Consider the following 20,449-nt stretch of genomic DNA (forward strand, 5'->3'; position numbering starts at 1 on the left):
TTGAAACTTAGTCTTGCTTGTAGAGTACTGGTGTAGAACTTTAAAGGGTATTCTGTGCTTATATAGCTGCTTTAGTGGTAATATCTTCTAGCTTTTGAAATACGGGATTGCGTTGTCATGCAGCTGAATGTTACTAATGGCGCCTACTGCATGTTCCTGTAAGGAAAGTAATAATAGAACGTTTGTTTCCTTCGTTATTGACCATACTAACAAGGTGTATGTTAGGCTTTGATGCATGGCTGCACAATAAATTTAGCAGTTGATGGAAGATAATATCTCAAACTATTTGAAAGGCCGACATATCTGGATATATCTCTTCTAATGTAATCCATGTGATGTCACCATGAATGATGTTCCTTGAATAAAATGTTTAAAAATCTGGTTGTAGAATTTTTAACAGCAGCGTTCTGAAAGCACAGAGTTAACTTAAAGTGCAGATACTCATTTAGGTTTAAGCAACAGGCGCTTTCATTTACTGGTGCTGAATTGAAGTTTGTTTGCTATTAACCATTTGTACTTTCTCCAACCATATATTAGCGTCCTTATGCAGTTCAGGAATGTCAATATAGGCAAAAGTATGTCGTCATCTGCGTAAAAAACATATTGGTACAGCATGAAATGTGTGGATCAGAGAACAAACGGGGATAGCCGATATTCTAGTTGACATTAAGCGGAAGAAATGGAGCTGGGCAGGCCATGTAATGCGTAGGACGGATAACCGGTGGACCATTAGGGTTACAGAATGGATACCAAGAGAAGGGAAGCGCAGTCGAGGTCGGCAGAAAACCAGATGGGATGATGAAGTTGGGAAATTTGCAGGCGCAAGTTGGAATACGCTAGCGCAAGACAGGGGTAATTGGAGATCGCAGGGAGAGGTCTTCGTCCTTCAGTGGGCATAAAATATAGGCTGATGATGATTATTATTGATGTAAAGTAGAAATATAACTGGCCTGAAAATAAATCTCCGCGGGCCATCATACTTAATTATTTGTGTTCTTGGTCGTGCTATTTTTGTTGCTGTACATCGTAATCTACAAGTTGGATAATTTTAATCAACGTGCACGGCGTGCCACAAATACCATATAGGAAGTTTCCGCAAAAGGAGGCCATGTTTTATGCAGTCAAACGTTTTTCTAAAGTACCGATATATACCAAGGGTGTATATTTTTTCTCAATATTATTATTGCGTTAATGATCCTTAGGGTACTTCACGGACTTTCCGGGGGCTATCTATGTGTTCTCCCGCCAACCTGGGTCACTGTGTTGTTTGTGGTCGAATGGTTACAACACCAGGCTGCTGTGCTGAGGGAACAGCGTTCGAGGCCACCCGTCGGATCACCTTGAATCACTGAGTACGTGCTAATGCGTGCGTACCTATGCACACATTAGCACATGCTTTTCAACGAACCTGTTTCCCGCCTTAAATTTCTCCGATGCTGGGTGGAATCGAACCCACGTCACACGGGTTCCGTAAGGACAGCAACCCGACGCTTTAGCAGGCTGCACCACAAATGCACTGGACATCTGTCGCTCTTCAATGAACCTGTAGCCAACTTGGGTCACTGAGTACGTGCTACTGAGTGGGCGGCAAGCGAGCGAACACTTCTCAGCGTTCGCACGCACCGGCGTGCCGTGCATTTCGGAGGCCATGCACAGGCTTCGCGACGGTGCCGCTAGAGGGCGCCGAGTGTTCTTGTGGAAGCACGAAAGAGGAGTCCCGCTGCAGTACACGACTCGTACATAAGTTATTAACTCTTTCCGACGGTGGCAATACGTTGTGTGCCTATATTGATTCAATGCTAAACGCTTTACCATCTACAGTCATCGTGAGATGGGTTCTGCCAAATTTTTTATTCTGTAGGTTAGCTTACAAAGTAGGTAGGGTCAAAAACTGACATATACCCGGCACGGGCAAATTGCTTTAAGTTGGGAAACTGTTCGGAACCCAGTAATTTCCAAAAATTGCTTAGATATTCTTCCTTGCACTTGTTCTTGAAGACGTTGTTTTACTGCAGTCCAATTACTTCTAATTGAAAGGAAGCTGGCAGTAAATCCACATCGCAGCTAAATAGATTTTGGAACATTAGTTGCACCTCCTTGGCATCAAGGCGTGAATGAATATTTTTTTAGTGACGATCGATTTTCGGCGAAGGGGCGCCCAGCCGGCAAAGTTGGTGGACGCAATGCGCTGCTAATCGAAATACAGCATTGTTCCAGTAGCCTGCATCACGTGCACGCTGTTCTTGGTGTTCGAAAAAAAAATGGTGGCCGCATTTTGATGGAGGTGAAACGCAATAACGCCTGTGTGCTTGCGTGGTAGTGCACGTTGAAGAACTCCAGGTGGTCAAAATTAATCCGTAGCCCTCCACTACGGCATGCCTCATAATTAGAACTGGTTTTGTCATGTAAAACCCCCGAAAGAAGAAGAACGACTGTTGCTGTGGGTATGCGCCATCGGTGAAAGAAAACGAAATAAAACGGCCGTATGTATACCCTAAACTATTATTTATTCACTTAGCACATATGTAGAATGTGCGCGACCCTTGGCCAATCCCCGTGAGTGGGTATGTGCCAACGGCTTTAAGATCCCCCGGAGTGGGTACGTGCCAGTATATCCCAAGGATCTACATCTCGATCTACATCTACATTATCTGCATAGGTGCCAGTATTTCCCAAGGATCTACATCTACATTTCCATCTACATAGATCTCGTCTGGCACCCACCCGCTTCTGCTCATATTGTGGTGATAAGACGATACACCACTTCTTATGCCGCCGTATTGTATCATTAAAAAATATTTTAGAAGGACACTTTCATTGCCTTGAATTGAACCTTGCCATTCCCGATATTCTGTCTGTCGGAGCTTGCTTCCTAGCACATTCTCATAAGGATGTCGGTACAGCTGTTGGGAAGTTTATAAGTGAACAAGGGCGATTTCCTTGCCAATTGCTTAAATATTTATCTTGTTTTACTCCTCATTTAATCTAGTAGCGTTTCTTTTTAATTTCGGCTAAATACTTCCCTAATTCATCCAATTCTTGGCCAATCCCCCATGGTGGTTACGAGCCACACAATAGAGGGAAACCAAAGTACACGACACCAAACTGGCGTTTCTCCTATTGTGCACTATGTCATCCGACAATCACAGACCCTCGCTCTCCCTAATGATGCAATCATTCATCGCATTGAGCGTAGACTAGGAGATCCCATCTGCCAGGTCTGTGGGCTGCATCCTGATGCGGTACTCATGTACTGGGAATGTCCACGCGCCCTATCCCCACCTTGAGGTGGTAACAGCGCGCACAGACGGGGACAGAGTGAATAAAAAACAGGACACAGCGCTAGGACACAGCACCCCACATTATCACACAGGACATATCCCCGTCCATACCTAACACCTGGACGAACTGGGCCGCGCCACACAGACTTGCGCCAGACTCTGTGGCTCCTCCCGGTGCGCCGCGTCCGCCACACCCAGGAGGCGATTGCGCCCGTTGCCAATCCGCCACCGTTCAGCGCCGCCTTCACAAGCGGGGACTACTCGCATACGAGTCGTCATGCAATAAAGTGTTATTTCTTCTTACCACCCGATTTTCGGTATAATCCCCGTAGTGGGTGCGAGCCGTAAAAGCGGAACTACATCATCATCATCATCAACCGGCCATCATGCCTTGACCCGGGCTGGGCCGAGCAAAATTCCCTTGACTGTTGAAGAGCCGGCCGTGGACAGCGGACGCGTCTCCACGATTCGACAAAATTAGGTCCCGCCGAAATTCGCGCAGCTAGGCAGGGCCCGCTCCTTTCCAACCGAAATCATCATGAAGTGGTTCAACGGCAACATGCTTCAGGCCATCGCCGAGGCCCACAGCCGACGCGTCCTGCTCCTGGTGTTCGTCGAGGGCGACGACATGGCCTCGCGGAACATGCGCTCCACCTTCGATGACTCCGAGGTGAACAAGCTGATCGACGTCATGGGCTGCGTTCCCATACGGCTCCGAGCCAACAGCAGCGCCTGCCGCCAGTTCACACTCGTCTACCCGGTGACCGCTATCCCGTCCACGTTCTTCATCAGCTCGCGCGGAAACCTCGAGGCTTCCATCGTGGGCTTCACCGACCCGGTGTCGCTCAGCGACCGACTCGCGACGCTCATGGCCTCGTCCAACATCAAGAAGGTCGACTCGGACATGCGCAACGCGAGCGAAGCGAACGTGTCCATCGACCGCATGGTGCGCTCGAAGCGCCAGTCGTCGTCGGCGCGCCTCCCAGTCGCAGTACCGGCGGCTGAAGGCGCCGGGGCGCTCTCCCTGCAACCGCCAGCCGAAGGTGTCGCCAAAAAACGCAGCAAGGGCGGAGAGCGACGCTCCAAGAAGAAGCACAATAGACAAGAGGCCAACGTGCAGACCAGCATCGTGGTACTCGCCGAACAGTCCACGCAGATTAACATGGACGACAAGCGGTCGTACAACAGCCTGCTCCAGAAACTCGCAGCGATGGAAGAGGCCACGTTAGTTCCGCCCGCCACAATCGCCACGGCCCAGGTCCACGGTGACCTGGCTGGAGACCTGGCGTCGTTGATGGGAGACGGCAGGGAAAAGAAAGACTTGGGAATGCCCCCCGAAGAACGCCGTGCGAATCCGTTCTCCGGAGTTGAGGAGGCAGCCACGGGTGGCGCGTCCGTCGACATTGAGAACAAAGAGAAGCCTGCCTCGAACGATGAGCTGGCCGGTGTTGCCGAGGACGCTAAAAATGGTTCGAACGAGCAGTCACGCCCGGGATCGCACAAGAATTCTCGCAAGGGCAAGGACAAGATTAATGCAACTATGCCACCACAGCCGCCGCCGCCTCCGCCACCGCCGCCAGCGGCCGAAGCCGTTCGCGCAAGTGAGGTCGAGCACCACGCCAGCGTCGCCGTCAGCGATGTGCCGCTCGTAGGGTCCGACGACATCGATTCGGTATTGTGCGACGCCGCAGAGGGCCCCGCGTTGCTTATTAAGTTCGCCGTGCTTGCGCAGGAGTTTGCCGACAAGGTCTTGGGTAGCTTGCAATACGAGCACTCCGACTGCAAGTCTTTGGAAATGTCGGCCGCCGAGACAACCAAGGCGTTTGCGGACGTGCGGAGGCTCGCAGAGTCCTCTCAGAAGCCAAAGTCCAAGAAGCATCAGCAGGCGACCAAATCAGAGGCGTCGCCTCCGACTAAGAATGTTGAGGTTCACGCGAAGGGGGAGCGGCAGAGGCAACATGCGGAGGCTTTCAAGAGGCCGTGCCAGTTGGAGAGCCTACAGGGAAATGTGGGCGACGCTCCCGAAGCCATCACGCCGTTGCAAGAAGCCGCGCTCGAACAGGTTGGAGACAAGGACCTTTTGCCGAAAAAGCGAAGGGCTTCGTCAAGCGCACGTTCCCAGAAGCAGCCGCGTAATTCGGACGCGCAGCAGTCCAGCAGCCCAGATCAGCAAGCCAAGCAAGGCTCCGAAAAACGCAAGAAGCATCGCGAATTCCCAACGAAGGACAACGCGGGAGACTCGAAGAAAGTCGCGGCGACGTTGAAGAAGACGACCGCAAAGGCAGCAGCAGTGGTCGGTTCTTCGACTAGAGAGCAGAACACGGGCCTCAGCCAACTAGCCCAGAAGATTAAGCAGTTCGAATCAGCCGCTTCCAACGCCTCTCAGGACGCGAAGGCCGCCCTGGTTGAGAAGAAAGCGAAGAGGTCCAAGAGCGCTTCGCCGTCCAAGCCGCCAGCAAACGACACCTGGGCGAAATCTCCAGAGAACGGGTCGCCGCGAACGTACGTTCAGATGCCGTCCCCGCCGCCAATTCTGGCAGCGTCGCTCGAACAGGACGTCTCCGTCGTTCGCACGCGACGGGGCATCGACACCATCACTGAGGAAGAGACCGGCGTCATCGACTCTTGCCTCACTTCTCCGCAGCCCACCCCACCGCCACCGCAATCGCCTCTTCCTCTCCCCGCAGACGCTCCGACTCAACCGGAAGTTCAGAAAACCGCGAAAGAGACGTTCCACAAATCCTCCGCGAAGAAGCCCGCGTGCGAAGTGGCACCTACGCCGCTTCCGCTTCCACATCCGCTGTCACCGCAGCAGCAGCAGACACCGCAAGCCACAGTGGCTCAGAATCGGAACCCTCTTCAGTCGCGGAAGGGCGCGCGGAGGCCCTCGAGCCCCACAAAAAGCAAGGAGTTCCTTACGGCCAGCTACTCCCAGCTGGATGACGCGCTGGTCTTCGGTCCCACGCACCCCACCAGCGATGACAGCGTTGCCGCGACGACGAAGAGGGCGCCGCCGTCGCATTCGCGACCGAGAGAACAGAGAACGATGGCGGCCAGGAGCCCGCCCTACGAGCGCGTCGTGAATAGCGACGGTGACGACGAGACCGTAGACGACGAGTTGGCGGCTCGTAGGACTCCCTCGGCGGCTGCCTTCGGACCCGAGGCCGATTGGATGGACGAGATGGCGCGCACGGCGTCCAGGCGCACCCTTCTCTACCGGGCGGGGGTTCTCGAGGAGTCGCTGAACAACCTGTGTCGCACGCTGAACGACATGGAAGGTCCCACCGTGTCTCTGAGCATCGGCGGTCAGTCGCGCACTAACATTGCCAAGGTTAGTTTGGCGATGTCAGCAACGAAAGCTGCCTTGACCACTTTACGTGACCCGCCGATGTATTTCTTCCTCTCACTCTACACAGCATCATCCACCTTTGTTTAATATAAGACGCGCACTTCCGTCTTTCTACCTTTGAACGTTACCTTTTTACCTATAGCATAAAATAAGAGTATTACAAAGGCCGGGTGTTGCATTAGTTTTTAGATGACGTGGAGACCTGGGGACTTTTCTCGAAATCTGGCTCTCTCTGGGTACTACGGAGGAAGATGCGCTTTGCTCCGTTTGTACCTATAGCCGAGCTGCGCTACGCCACAGGAATACGCTAGCTCTCCGTTCTTGTTTTGTGGCGCCACGCTAAAGGGTAGCGCTCATGACTGCGAAAAGCTCGGTTCGACTTGCGTGTTCGACAGACTTTCTTTTTTCTTAGAAGTAATGTAACATTATTGTATACTTTCTCTCTTACTTCTACAGTACATATTCTTTTTCCTATGCTTCACCACCAGGCCTGGCGCGGAGCGCTAGCCGCGTAGGGGAGCGGAGCGACAGGGCGCAGTTATTAGGTGGATCTCAATGACCAACGAATAATGACGCGTTGTCACTGCGAATTTGTTTTATTGTTACATATCAATTTGCAGGTTAACTTATAGCGAAGTTCATGCTCATATACTTTGGCGGAGAATGCGCAGGGCGGATTCATGTGGCACGTGCAGTAAAGATCGCCTCCCGTCGCCGACGACCCTGGCACTGGCAGGGCGTCGAAGGCGCACTGCGAAGCGGCAAACCTGATGTTTACGTGCGCCCCTCTGACACGCTTCAACCACGGACGGCAAAAAAAAACGAAAAAAAAAACGCATTTATTACGGACTGGGTGTCGGCCGCTATGATCCCGTTTGGACGGAAGTTTAAGCGCTGTTTAAACGGGAGGAGCAAAGCGTGTCGTTACTCCGTAGTACCTAGGCAAAGACAGTTATCGAGACGCAAAACTATATATTCGTAGCAACGTTGGGTGTGTAATTCGCACGTTGCTTTTGCGCCCTTTGTCTCGTCGGAAGAACGCGCGCTAGGCGCAGCGGTGGGAGGCACTAAAACCTACGGCATCGTTATCACGTGCTGGGTCGACTTTGGTTAGCTTCAGTTTTGTCACGTGACGCTCCTTGCCAACGTCTTTCTTTCCCTTTTGTCTGGAACCTTCTCGAGGAGAGATCCACGCGCCAACAGTTTCACAAACGCTGCTCAAGTAAGCTGTATATTTATCGACAGCGTAATGAGACGTTTAAACCAGCCGTATCGACCCTTTTATCCGCGTCGCGGCTGCAGTGTTCTTAACCCCATAAAGCTTCCGGTCATGAATTTGGGACATTCAATGTAGCCAAGGAAAAAGGAAGTACATATTTAATCAAACGGGACACTATACGTATCACATATGGATGTCTTCAAAGAAAAGGTACGCTCCCCATGTGTCGAGCTCATGTACGCAGCTTTCTTGTTGTACCTAGCAGTAAAATTCATATGTCAAACATTCTTTTCATAAATTCCTTTGCCAAACGTTGTAAAATTCATTTGAAAAACGCAAAGTGCCTCGAGCGTCCAGTCGCGCGGCAATCTTGTGTGTATTCGCGGGCTTCTTTTACGCTCGGAAAAATACTTTTTATGCAGCACGTATTGAGCAACATAAAGCTGCATCGAAATTTTTTCATGTTGCTCTACAATTTTCTCATTGCCACTTTTCATCTAACTATAATGTTTAAGTTGAATTATTAATTGCGACTAATTATGTAATTAGGCTGAATGCAAAAAAAATAATCCGAGTACCTCCAAGCGACGGCAAACATTACCTTGGTTCTGTCCAGCTGCGTAGCATTTGCATATCTTTAAATCTTGGTGCATGATAGTTGGGACACCCTGTATAAAAGATGTACGTGTCCGGGCATGGTTGGCTGCACTTCCGTCTGTTCCACCGCTTAACCTTATTTCTTTACCTGAATCATAAAAAAGGGGCTACCACAAAGGCCGGTTGTGGGATTCATTCACACTTTAATTAGACGTGGAGACGTTCACGATGGTGAAAAGGCCGGATGTATGGTCGGATGACTTGAGTCGGGGTCAGCGTTAATGTTTGTGCTAGGCGGGCTTGTGCTGCTCATTTACTTCTACGTGCTTATTAAGAGTGGTTCTACAAGGGCTGGAGACAAGGCTCGTCTTCGTCGGACAAGTCCTCGTGTCGAAACGTTGGTTCCAGCATGAGGCATCTCTTGTTCGATCACTTGAAGTCTCCGTCATTCGGTGATATATCTCGTTAAGCTACAGAGCTCAGTCGCTACGTTAAACGATTGAAATATTCCATGACCACTGTCGGTGGGACCCCTGCCCACTGAAAAGCCATAAACGAAAGCTTGATGCCATAACTGTTGAGGAGCGAACCAACCTAATCCAGGTACATCACGGGAATCACCACATGGGTTGCCTTTTATTTATATTTTAGAGCGCAGCTCTTAGGCGCCCGTTCCTGCGGCGAGCGTCGGCGGCGTAACCGAGTGAACGAGCACAGCGACAGATGAAAGCGAACGCGGAGCGCAGCGGGCACGGAGGAAGGTTCCTTGCTCCGTGGCAGCGGGGGATGGAAGGCGCGAGGAGTAAAGCAGAGAGGAGGGGCAGCGGAACCATGAAGTGGAAAGCGGAGGAGGGTATGGCGAAAGTGTGAGAAGAAATGCGTAGTGCGGCGACGATGGCTACGAGGTGACGCCAGAGTATCACGCGTAGTCTGGCAGGTGTGTTGGCGGTGGCTGCTGTGAATCGCGCCCACGCGTCACCCACGCGCTGGCTCTCGCGGTCTCCAGATTAGTGAGGCAGTCGCGTCACACTTCGCTCCGTTTGCAACGTGCCGCACGACACAGACTGTCCGTGCAAGCCAGTATATCGCGAAATGAAAACACGTTTAGAGCGGCGCTCAAATTTCGCATTAGGGAGTATCGTAATCCTCAGTGAATTCTTTTTATAAACGTTTTCTCTCTTTTTCTTGTTAAGCTAGTACAACTCGGCTACGCTATAACTTCTCTGAAGATCGGTGTTTCTGCCCCAAGGTACAAGCAACAGCAGCTCAGGAATGCCGATCATCGGTAGCGACAACGCCTGCAGCGCCCTCTGCGTCGTCGCCGAGCAAGCAGCACGTTCACGTCACCATGAGCGACCAGAAGGAAGACGGCGTCGACGACGAAAAGGCGAGCGCCGTCGAGGCCCTTGTGAGTACCAAAGCCACGCATCGTGTCTCGCTCTCGGGTACAAACGTCCGCAACCGGGCCCGGAGCCGGCCGTCGTCGAGCCACCTGGGAGGCAACAGCGGGGGTCGATCGCCGAGCGGCGACACGTCGCAGGCCTCCGGTGGCGGCAACGCTCGCAAGTCGGCGAGCTTCACGCCAACGGTAGTTCGTGGCTGCGGCGGCACCGGCGGAGCTGACAAGGCGAGCATCACACTCAACCTGCCGAATGGCAGCTCGGTGATCAAGTCGTTTCCGGCGTCAGCATACCTGGACGAAGTGCGTTGGTTCACAGAGGAGCTGCTGGCCACGGTGCTTCCCTCCTGCTTCCCGTTCACCATGGCACGCACCAACCCGCTGCGCGAGTTCTCGCACGAGGAGTACCGCAAGACCCTTGAGCAGCTGCATCTGGCGCCGTCGGCGGCGCTCCTTGTGTTGCCCAGGTGCGATACTCTGTGCGCATGGCCTCCGAGATTGCCTACGTGCATGTCCTCTAATCTCGGTGGCTATGCTTTGTAATACTTGTGTGTTCGAAGCGGCGCAGCACTGGAGTGGAAGGTACAGTGCTCGTGAGCTAGGAGACACGCGACGCTGGGCCTTGCGTGCTTTCGAATTATCAGCCTCTAATGAAACGCAACACTATTACTTTATTGACGAGACAAGCGGTAACTAGCAACGTCGATTTCTCGCCCTATCGCGAGCGGCTTCTCCGAACATGAACAAAACGTAGAGGAATCAGACGCCAGCATCGTGGCATTACGCAACCACGATATGGAGCGTAAGATTTTCGTACTGTACAATATGCATCCTGTCCTACCAACACGTACATCATGAGAGAATTGTGAATGGCTGGGCTAGTTGGTGCGATATTTGTATGAAGTGGAGCGCTGGTGCTGTAGGGAAAGGTAGCTGAGAAGTTGGTCAATAAGTTCTACTACTTCTCTAGCAACCCTTCCGTTCTACAGTAGCTAGAATTTTCAGTGTCGCTACTGATCTCCCAAACAAATAGGGACAAATAAACACCGAGGTGTGGCGACAGACGAAAATATTGAAAAGCGTCAGTCAAGGTAAACGGAACCAATGCAAGGCTCCAGAAAACACATTAAAAGAGCCAGACGAGCTAGTTCACTTCGATGTTCAATGTTAATAAAATTGCAGAACGTATCGTAAAATAATCGACTCTAGTTGGATTGCTCGATCATACACTTTCGGGAATATGTGTACCTATCCTCAATCTATCTGACACCACATCGGCTCCAGGATCGGACCAGCTTAGTGCCCCGCCTTCGGCATCGGCCCATCTACAGGTACCATCGCCTACTCGCTCTCGTAGATAATGAAGCATCTAGGGGTCGAAGCATTCTTTGCCTTTATCCTGCCGTCGTCAGGCTATCATCGGCATGCGGTCGTCATCTTGTCACACACACGCTCGCGTCACGCACGCCATTGCTCGAATTTCATGGACACGTTGCCCCATATGTCAATACTTTGCGCAAATCCAATCGATACTAGATAGCCTGGGTAGCTAGCTTTCTATAGTCGGATACAACTTAAGGCTGCAGTGATGCCCCGCCCACGCCCTCATACCCGCCTGTCACTGTTCCTCCTTGAGGCTGCAAATAGTTCGTACTTCAAACTATTCCTGTTACCTAAGTAAGGCGGTAACTACAAAAATAAAATTATAAGCGCTTAATTTTGTACGTTTTCACTCGTCTGTAATAGTGGAACGTACAAGTACGACAAGTACAGTCGTATCAAGTACGACGCCATTTTTAAAAGGTCGCATGACGACGATTTTGTTTGCTTCTGTGATTGGCTGGCGGAGCAACACAACCCCGCGCGGGCGGTGTGCTTTTGTTGCTAACTGCTTTTATTTAGTTGTATCCTACTACAGCATCGGTTGGAGTTGTGTGAAATGTTTCGCTAACATTGATTTCTACTTCAGTGCGTGAGATTGTGCAATGACTTTCGCTTGGGTAGCACTTGTTAACATTAATCACAAACGCTTTTAAATAAAATAGTTCTAATCGGTGACTTTTTGTATTCTTTTCTGTAACACCATTACAACTTTGAAACTGACCATTGAATCCGCGTTCCGTGTCCCGCAGATCTGCGGCACAGGGTGAGAGTGGGGCGGTAGCTCTGCTCCCTGGCGGTGTGAACGGTGAGCCGGCGTGGGTCGCCATCTTCCGGCTGGTGTTTGGCATGTTTGTGGCCACGCCGCTGTCGCTCATCTGGAAGCTTCTGAACTGCCCGACCGACCGGCGACGGCGGCAGCGCGCGAAGCATTCCTGTCGAGCAGTCTGGGCAGCTCGACCCTGTCGAGGTTGCCGCCGTCTGCCGTCGCGACCGTCGCGACACCTGCACGCAGCGTCAGCAGCGGCAGGACTGTCTCGTCGAAGGGCCTCCAGCCGCGCCGAAAACTTCGACATCTTCAGAACTCTTCACGAATCGTAACACTGTCGCGAAGGGAGATGTTGAGCGACGATCGACGGGCGGACAATTCGAATGCGGGATGCGTATCTCCTGAGACCGTAAACGTTCGACGGATTTCAAGAGCGTATGGTCTCTTGAAGAATGAGTATAAAAATATGTAAAGACGGAAAATTCATGCTGTATCGTCTATTCGATAAACTCCTTTTGCAAGAGTAAGTACTTGGTTCGTATTGACCTCTATTTGTGAAAAAAAAAAGTTATCATCGGCGCAACAAACTGTAGGCCTGTCCAATGAGTATATACTATAAAATATTTGTACACCATTTGGGATTTATCTTGTCTCGAGAAAAGGTAGCTGCGACAGACGACATGACAACAAGATAAAATGACCTTAATAGTTTATTATTAACTGACAAACTATCGTGTCAGATATTCGGATGTATACATATATAGTCAGAATTCCTTCAGTTTCATCTACGCCTTTTCAGACCTCAAGCTGGCTGTCGCGTACATGTTTTATTATATTGAGGACTTGAGGGTAAGTGTGTTAGTTACGTCACAAACCGGCTCCTTAAGTGTGTGTTAACATTTTACAGTGTGTGCCGATCGCAGAGTGTTAAATAAAGGAAGTGTACGCAATATTGACGATTATCACTGGAGAGCAGTATAAGCAATGCACAATAGGTGTATTTTTTAAAAAGTGTCGTTCGGAAACTCTCAAAACGGAAGTGGCAAGCTCTCTAATGTTCTGAGTGTATCGGGCAATGATGCACAGACAGCACATATCTGTCGAAGGCAGATGAATGAGCAAAATGAAGGGCTGCTCGTCTATGCTATATTTCATTCAAGCAACATTGTTCTAGATTATTTACGGCTGACGTGCGTCTAGTAAGATGAAGTGTTCTGTTTTATTTACCCAAAGCAACAAGCATGCGATAGTAGTGTAACCATGAGAGATAGAAAGACGTTATTAATTGAAAAAAACAAAAAGTGTAGCCATGAAGAAGAGATATAAATTATGTCGACCACCTGGGGTTATCTTGACGTGCATCTATAGAGCTCACTGTACGAGCGTTTATTGCGCAGCGTCTCCACAGAGTGGGCATTATGGAGAGGGAACCGAACCAGCCCTGCTGCGATAAATGCTTTAGGACGGTATCCGACAAGATAATTGAATGCAATGACAAATTTATTGCGTGTTCAAGCGAGCAACTCTCCGGTTTTTTGTTGTAAACTGACTTCATCTCAAGTTTATTTTAAATGCGAAGTATTTCTTTGCCCAGTCGGAGCCAAGGTCAGAGGAAGGTCACGCTCAAGGACGTGATGACATTTTGATGACGTCTCCGAAAAATGTGGATTTGCGAGAATTACGGAGGTCCGATTGGTCAGTACCAGGCAGTAACAAACACCGCGCGGCGGCAGGTGATGCACATGAGGTCCAACACTAACATGCCGTCGTTGCGATTGCATCGTCGTCATTTATTGCCTTAATGACATTGTCACCATTCTTTTGTTGTCATGTCATCGTGCCTTGGCGTTACAAATGCCACGAAAATGTTACACACGGTGTTACCATGTGTAACATTTTCGCATATAGGATGCAACCTGCAAGACATTTATACACACCTTTATTTGCCGTCTGTGTTTTCGCATGTTAATAGAATTTACTATGATAAATTTTAACTCTTAAGCAATTGAAAATAATGTATATGTTATATGCTATAATAAATGCCATTTGTAGTGACTAAACACACTGCTTTGTAACACTGATTGTACATTTCACCTTCCACTTTTCACTTATACTCTGTCATTGATTGTACATTGCACACACTAAAGTGTACAAACTTTATTTTATTATGTCACCGTTGTCATGACTAGGGGCAAGAACCTTGTCAAGCTGCAAACAAGCAACTTTTAGTTCTTGTCCCAGCGTTCATTTTTGTTTTGTAAATGAATGAATGCGAAATGAAAGCCTTTCCGCTGTTTTGACCAACGCTCCTACATTTTTTTCCAGTTCTCAAACTGCCGCGCGCCGCCTGACGCCGCCTGATGTCGGTTTTGACTCCGTTGCTGTCACTGCGTTGTCACATTGTGGTCATCACGCTGTTGTCGTCATGTCATTGTCGACATCGCGTCTTCATCACAAAGTCGCCGTCATGCCGTCGTAGCGATTCCACTGTAGTAAAGCACCGCTGCCACACCTTTGTCGTCGTGATTCCACCTTCGTCATCCCTTTGTCTTCGTCGCCACACCATTGTAATCATTTTTGCGTAGTCATCACTTTGTCGTCGTCATTCTAGCTCCGTCATTCTCACACCAGCGTAAGGTCTCCGGCCAGCGTCCTCACGCTTCTTCGTCACGAGAAGACTCCCCCTTTCGTGGGCGTTCTATGCGGCCGCACGCGACGGGCTCTTTATGACGAAGTGGCAAGAGATGGACGCCAGCCAATCAGTGGTTCCCCCGTTACACGGAGGAAATGTTTTGGCGTCACCCGAATCACCACGAGCTAAGTGCCCACTACGCGACGTACGGGAGTTGTCATCGACCACGTATTTACCAGAGGGTCCAACTAGCCACTTGCGAGTACATCTCGTACGCATATGCCGCTACCGGCAGGTCGGTTGAAGAAGCGTCGAAGAAAGCACCGAAGAATATCACTTCATAATAAACAGATTGCCCAGACATTTTGCGTCGTCTATACCTTTCAGAAATGCTTTGCATGACATTGATAATCACCAAAGATGGTTTCTGTCTTAAATTTTCTTTTTTAGGTTCTGCCAGATTATTTTTCACATCGTTAAAAATAGACCTAAAGGAAAAGAACATTTCTTTTTGTATTTTCGGCACAGAGCGCAAACTAGCAGTCAGGCGATGCACAGCAAACAACCGCGCCAAGGGCTTCAGGACGCGGCTGGCTCAGCTGCTGCACTGCAGAGGCCCGACGTGGTTTGACTGCGAACCTGCCCCCCCCCCCCCCCCCCCCCCTTTCCCGCTTTCCTCGTTTCAAGCAACGAAGCACAATTTTATCATCATGATTTGCTTCACGTGGAGTTTGATCTGTAGCTAACGGCTAATTATTTTACTTCTTTTGGAAATGTTCGAAGTAACCGAGTGCATCACACAACTCCCAGATTCAGTATGACATCCCATTGAAAGCGCATATTTACGTGTTTATTTTGTACTAACAGGTAGAAAATCAGGAGTATGCAATTGTTTGCACTAAAAAAAAAAAAAAAAAAGAAAGAAACTTCGCAAGAAATAAGCAGAGGAAATATTTTGCGTCCGATGAATGTCCAGAATAACATTATACGCGTAGAAGGTGCACATAAAACACAAGAAATGCAAACTTTGAGCATATAGAAAGACCTAGCTGTAGCGACATTGGCGTAGCCAGAGGAAGGGGGGTGGGGGCCTTACATTACATTATCGCCTTACAAGTTGATATGGTAGGCTTCGAGAATTTCACTCTCCGTCTTGCCCTTACCCTACTAAGGATTTTAACATTTGAAAAAAAGCGGGACGCAGCCGCATTCCCGACAATGCGAGGCAAAGTTGCTCCATCAGAGGTGTTCAAGAATTGTAGTGTTCTCGCAGCCTCTCATTAATACACCGGCTTGTTTGACCGATGTAAACTTTTTCACAATTCAGCGGAAGCTCGTACATCACACGTGTCGCACAAGAAATGTAACCGTTGTCATGACACGAGGGGAATCTATTTCTGCCGCGCGCCACACGTGAGCAAAGGCCTGAAAGTTTGCATGGAGCAGAAAAAACAACGTCAACACCCTGCCTCGTAGCAACTTTCTTGACGTTGTGGGAAACCCTATGTACATAGGGTATCACTTCAAGTCTTTTTCCGTTCAGCTGCTGTTGGGTCAGCCCTTTTTCGCTCTCGCCTCTTAATCTTTTGCAGACACGTTTCTGCCACTGCGTTCAAAAGCGCTTTTGGGAAACCAGCGACAACCAAACGCTCGAACTGGTTGTCAAAACTTGATTTTATGCTGTGGTGGCAACTCTCTGCAAGGCATTGCGAAAACAATTCATAGCAATCCCTCTCTTACCTACTTAGAGTGTGCGGACGCGTACGGTAACAACGCCTTCTTATCCCTCGGAAGAAGCACCAGCAGACATGGCCATCGTCAAGAAAGTTAGTTGAATTTCTAAAAATCTAATCGAGTGGTAGTAGGCAGTTCGTGTGTAAAGCCAAAGTGCACTCGAAAAGCTTTAAGAACCGTTAAGACCTGGTCTACTACGACAGGCAAGGAGTCATTTCGGTGAAGATTTAAAATAACCAAGAAATCGTCAACATATCTGAAAACTTGGCACACACGTTTTATCAAGAAGAGAGCCTTGAGTATGTTGTCAAACTTCGCTAAACATATCTGGCATATGGAACTGGTGCAACGCTAGCCCCTATACAGATTCCTTTCTTCTGTATGAAGAGGGAGTCCTTGAATTGCTACGGTGGAGGAAAGGTGCACTGTTAACAGTTCCAAGAACGCATCAACAGAGGAATCCGCAAGCATTTTGGAAGGCGACTAGGCCTTCTGATCAATCAGTTCACGCACCGCGGCAAACAGTTCACCATGAGGTATGCTGCAAAACAAGTCCTCTATATCCACTGAAAAGGCACTATTGGCACCAGGAATGCCGTTGCTGAGCACTTCAACTACTGCCGTAGCGTTCACTACACTGTAAGGGTCCTGCACTGAAAGGGACTGCAAGTGAAGCTGCAAAAACTGACCCACCAATTTCTGCCACGTGTCTTCCTCTGTCTCTCGAAGCCTACCATATCAAATTGCAAGGGGACAATTGCATCAGTTCTACCTCTATCACACTGATGCAGAAGGAACTAAGTTTCCTATCGCACTGGCGTTAGCAACGTTAGCCACCCTAGCAACGTGGCGTTTTGCAATCAGCTTTGTTTGTGTGTGGGTGTCGGCTTTTGAGCTGCGCATGCTCGCTTGGTTTTTCCTGGGAGACGGGGGTTTTTCCATAAAGCACAGTTGTTAGTCCAGTAGTTGTGTGTGCCACGTCTCTTCTCTGTCCTTCGTCTTTTGACTGGTTTTTCACTATTCAGTATGTACCAACTAACCCATATAGCTACTCTACTGCAAGAAAATCCTACAGAACATTGATTTGCGCACGCCAAATATATACTATTGTTTATTGACTTTTGTTTGCTTGCATTTCTTTTTCTTTTTTCTCTCCACAAAGTGCGTGACTTTTATTGCAAAACAAAAAAAAAAAAAAATTGTGCGCGTGCCTGAATTGTTTGTTTTTCTTTGTATAACTGCATGAGTCCATAACTAAAGCCTGTGGCTAAGGATCCAGACGGTGTCGCATATCAGTCTTGTATATTGATCTTAATAATAATAATATTATTATTATTATCATTATATTATTATTTTATTATATCAAGGACGGGGTTGCTGGGCCAGGGAAGCTAAGAAACCGCCTCAGCAAGCACGTCGGAGGGTAGGTAGGTGAATGGCCTCGAAGTTCAACCAGAAGCAGAAATATAGGAATGTTAGGGGCCGCCGCGCCGTTCAACGACCCGGTGAATGTTGAAGAGTGTGACAGTGACTAACGGAAAATCAGTTTAAGAAGGGGATTGGGGTGATGGATACGAAGAAAGGGGGGGGGGGGGGGGGTAGGCGCATAAAGGGCGGTCAAGAAGGGAAATTGGCGTCTCGTCACTGCCCGGTCGTTTAACACCAGACGGCCGTGGCAAATCGGCCGTGACCAGTCAGAATAGATGGGTGTCAGGAGACACGACACTTTCAAATCTTTCGGAGCTACTGGTCCTTCTTTTACTGCGAACTACGGATGCCGTAATTTTCACAAAGGCTTGTAAACATGAGCCAGCCCGGCTTCGGACTGTCTTCCTCATCAATTCCAGAGTGTGATCAAATAACAATATGCGCCGTGTGAGACTACAATACCATGACCACAAGTTGCTTCCAAACATCTCTTGAAACAAGTCGGACAACATGTCACCGAAAGTGTGTGAAACTTGTTCTAGCGTAAAAGGCTTCGTTCCTGTATTTTAAAATCTAGAATAATATAGCTTGGCCGTAACGCCGCAAGCGCGATCGAGTGATAGGCGACTTCCAAAATAGTACCCGCCCTCTTCCGTACTACCCGTAGACGTACCACTCACAAGAAGATCTGACTGGAAAACAACAGTTAACTCGACTGTTACTTGGGCTGCAACAAGTCTGACCTGCTAACAAGACACACACTAGTGCGCCGTCTTCTTTTTGTTGGGTTCCCTTTTTTTTAGCGTGATCGTTTGTCCAAGTCATGTACCAGCTAGGTCATCGGTATACATATATAAAATGTCATCAATTCGTAAACGAAATTTAGTTATTTTTATATCAATATTTTTAAAAATAGCATAAGGGATAGCATAATTTGATGCGAAGTGGCTGCACGCCTTAGCAAAGAAAAACTTTTGTCAGAAGTAAGCAAAGTGTTGTTTCTCCAATGCAAAAACATGCATAAAGGCAATCTTTTCCGGGGAGTGCTAGGAATTGTTTTTGCGTGGCGATAAACCTAAATAAATAAATAAATATAAGAGAGAGGTGAAGGAGGGAGAGGACTGGTAGTTGTCGGCGGAGAACCCCTCCCGAAATAAATTTCTGGCTACGCCACTGTGTTTACGCATGTTTGTGCAGTGTATGCATATTGACGTGCGGTGCGCATTGCATGCGTAACCGCATAGGTATATACATTATAGATTATCCGCATTTTTTAAGTGAAGTTGAAAGAAGCACCTCGGCAGAAGCAAACTTGAGAGGAGAGGAAAATGAGGAGGAGCCAGAAATAGTAAGCGAAGAACAGTCTCAGTAAAATTTGTGGCTTCTCAAAGGAGCTTTGGTAAGAAAATTAAAGCTCGAATTTATGCCAATCTCGCACTATACGCTAGCGTTGCCGGCCTCGACGGGAAGTATTTTACAGCACTTACAACGAGCGCTACCGAAGGTCAGTTCCCCAGAAAGCATACACTTGTGCCTAAAGCGCAGCCCTCTACCTACGGTGGGGGTAGGGGATTCCTTTTTCTTTTTTTGAGAATTGGTGCCTTTTTGGGTGGGTGGAGGGTACGCACTCAAATTGTTAATAGGGGAGTGTCGAAGCATGCAAGTGTAAACTCGCTTTCTTATGTTCCCTCTCCGAGAAGTAACCTGGCAACTCGCCGTCCATGTTGATCCCCGCAGCTACAACACGGTGAAATATAGTTGTCTAAATCACATCCCTCAACACCTACCCATATGACCAAAAGGAAAAAAAAAAAAAAGAAAAGGAAAAAAAATATCACGTACCTGCCAAAACCTGTTTCCAACGCATTATCTGAACACCACGAGATGACAGGTCATTACAGATGGGACTCGGGTGTCCGTTACGGTCACGCAGAAGCTTATTACCTTCGCGATTACTGCTACATCGCTGCATATTTCCGACGACGCGCCAAGCGATGAACAGGACACGTGGTAACAAGGAACCCGCACGGTCCCCGGAACGTCAACTTTCTGTCTTTTTTATTATATTTTTAGATTTCTCGCGAGTGTTTGTTTTAGTTCACTACATTAGGGGCCGTTGCACGCGACAGTATTCATCGACGAAAATGATGTTTTATCCAATCACTCATTCGTAGGCTTCGGTCGCAAGCGGCTTTCCATGTCAGCCAACTTTACAGCACTTTGCAAATGGACGTTTCGCGCATCTCGTAAGCGCTGACTCTTCGCGAATCTCTCGTCCACCGAACCACTTTTTTTACATTGATAGACAAACGCTAAAGGTTAGTGCTCCCGTAATGACTGCTATCTCGTTTCGCATAAAGAAGCCGGTTCGTGAAGTTTCAAGCTGAACTGCGACAGCAAAACGTCCCAGAATGGAAGAGGGACAAAATGAAAAGGACTGTTGGTACATAAACAGCCGCGAAGCGCATTCCTCGATAGGTGGGAATGTAGTTCTGCGAAGCTTTCCTGACCAGCCAACTTGCAAAGATGCTGGAAGGCCTATTGCCCGCTGACGACATCGAAAGTGTCTCCTTCCATATGGACTCCCCGGTTACACGTGGACTGACGATGGACGACAACCAATGATCGTTGTCCTTTTCCTGAACATGCAGTTCGCGTGCT

The 20,449-nt window shown here is 48.8% G+C and overlaps 1 protein-coding gene across 1 annotated transcript in view; it reads left to right on the forward strand.

Annotated features, from left to right (window-relative positions):
* Positions 1–20,449, forward strand: part of LOC125946826 (nucleolar protein dao-5-like) — a 57,182-nt gene that overhangs the window by 9,813 nt on the left and 26,920 nt on the right. The window contains exon 2 of the mRNA XM_049670911.1: positions 6,463–6,612. Coding sequence (XP_049526868.1) covers positions 6,463–6,612 — 150 coding nt within the window. The remainder of the gene's footprint in view (positions 1–6,462; positions 6,613–20,449) is intronic.

This window comes from Dermacentor silvarum, chromosome 7 (genome assembly GCF_013339745.2).
Source record: "Dermacentor silvarum isolate Dsil-2018 chromosome 7, BIME_Dsil_1.4, whole genome shotgun sequence".
Classification (NCBI taxonomy): domain Eukaryota; kingdom Metazoa; phylum Arthropoda; class Arachnida; order Ixodida; family Ixodidae; genus Dermacentor; species Dermacentor silvarum.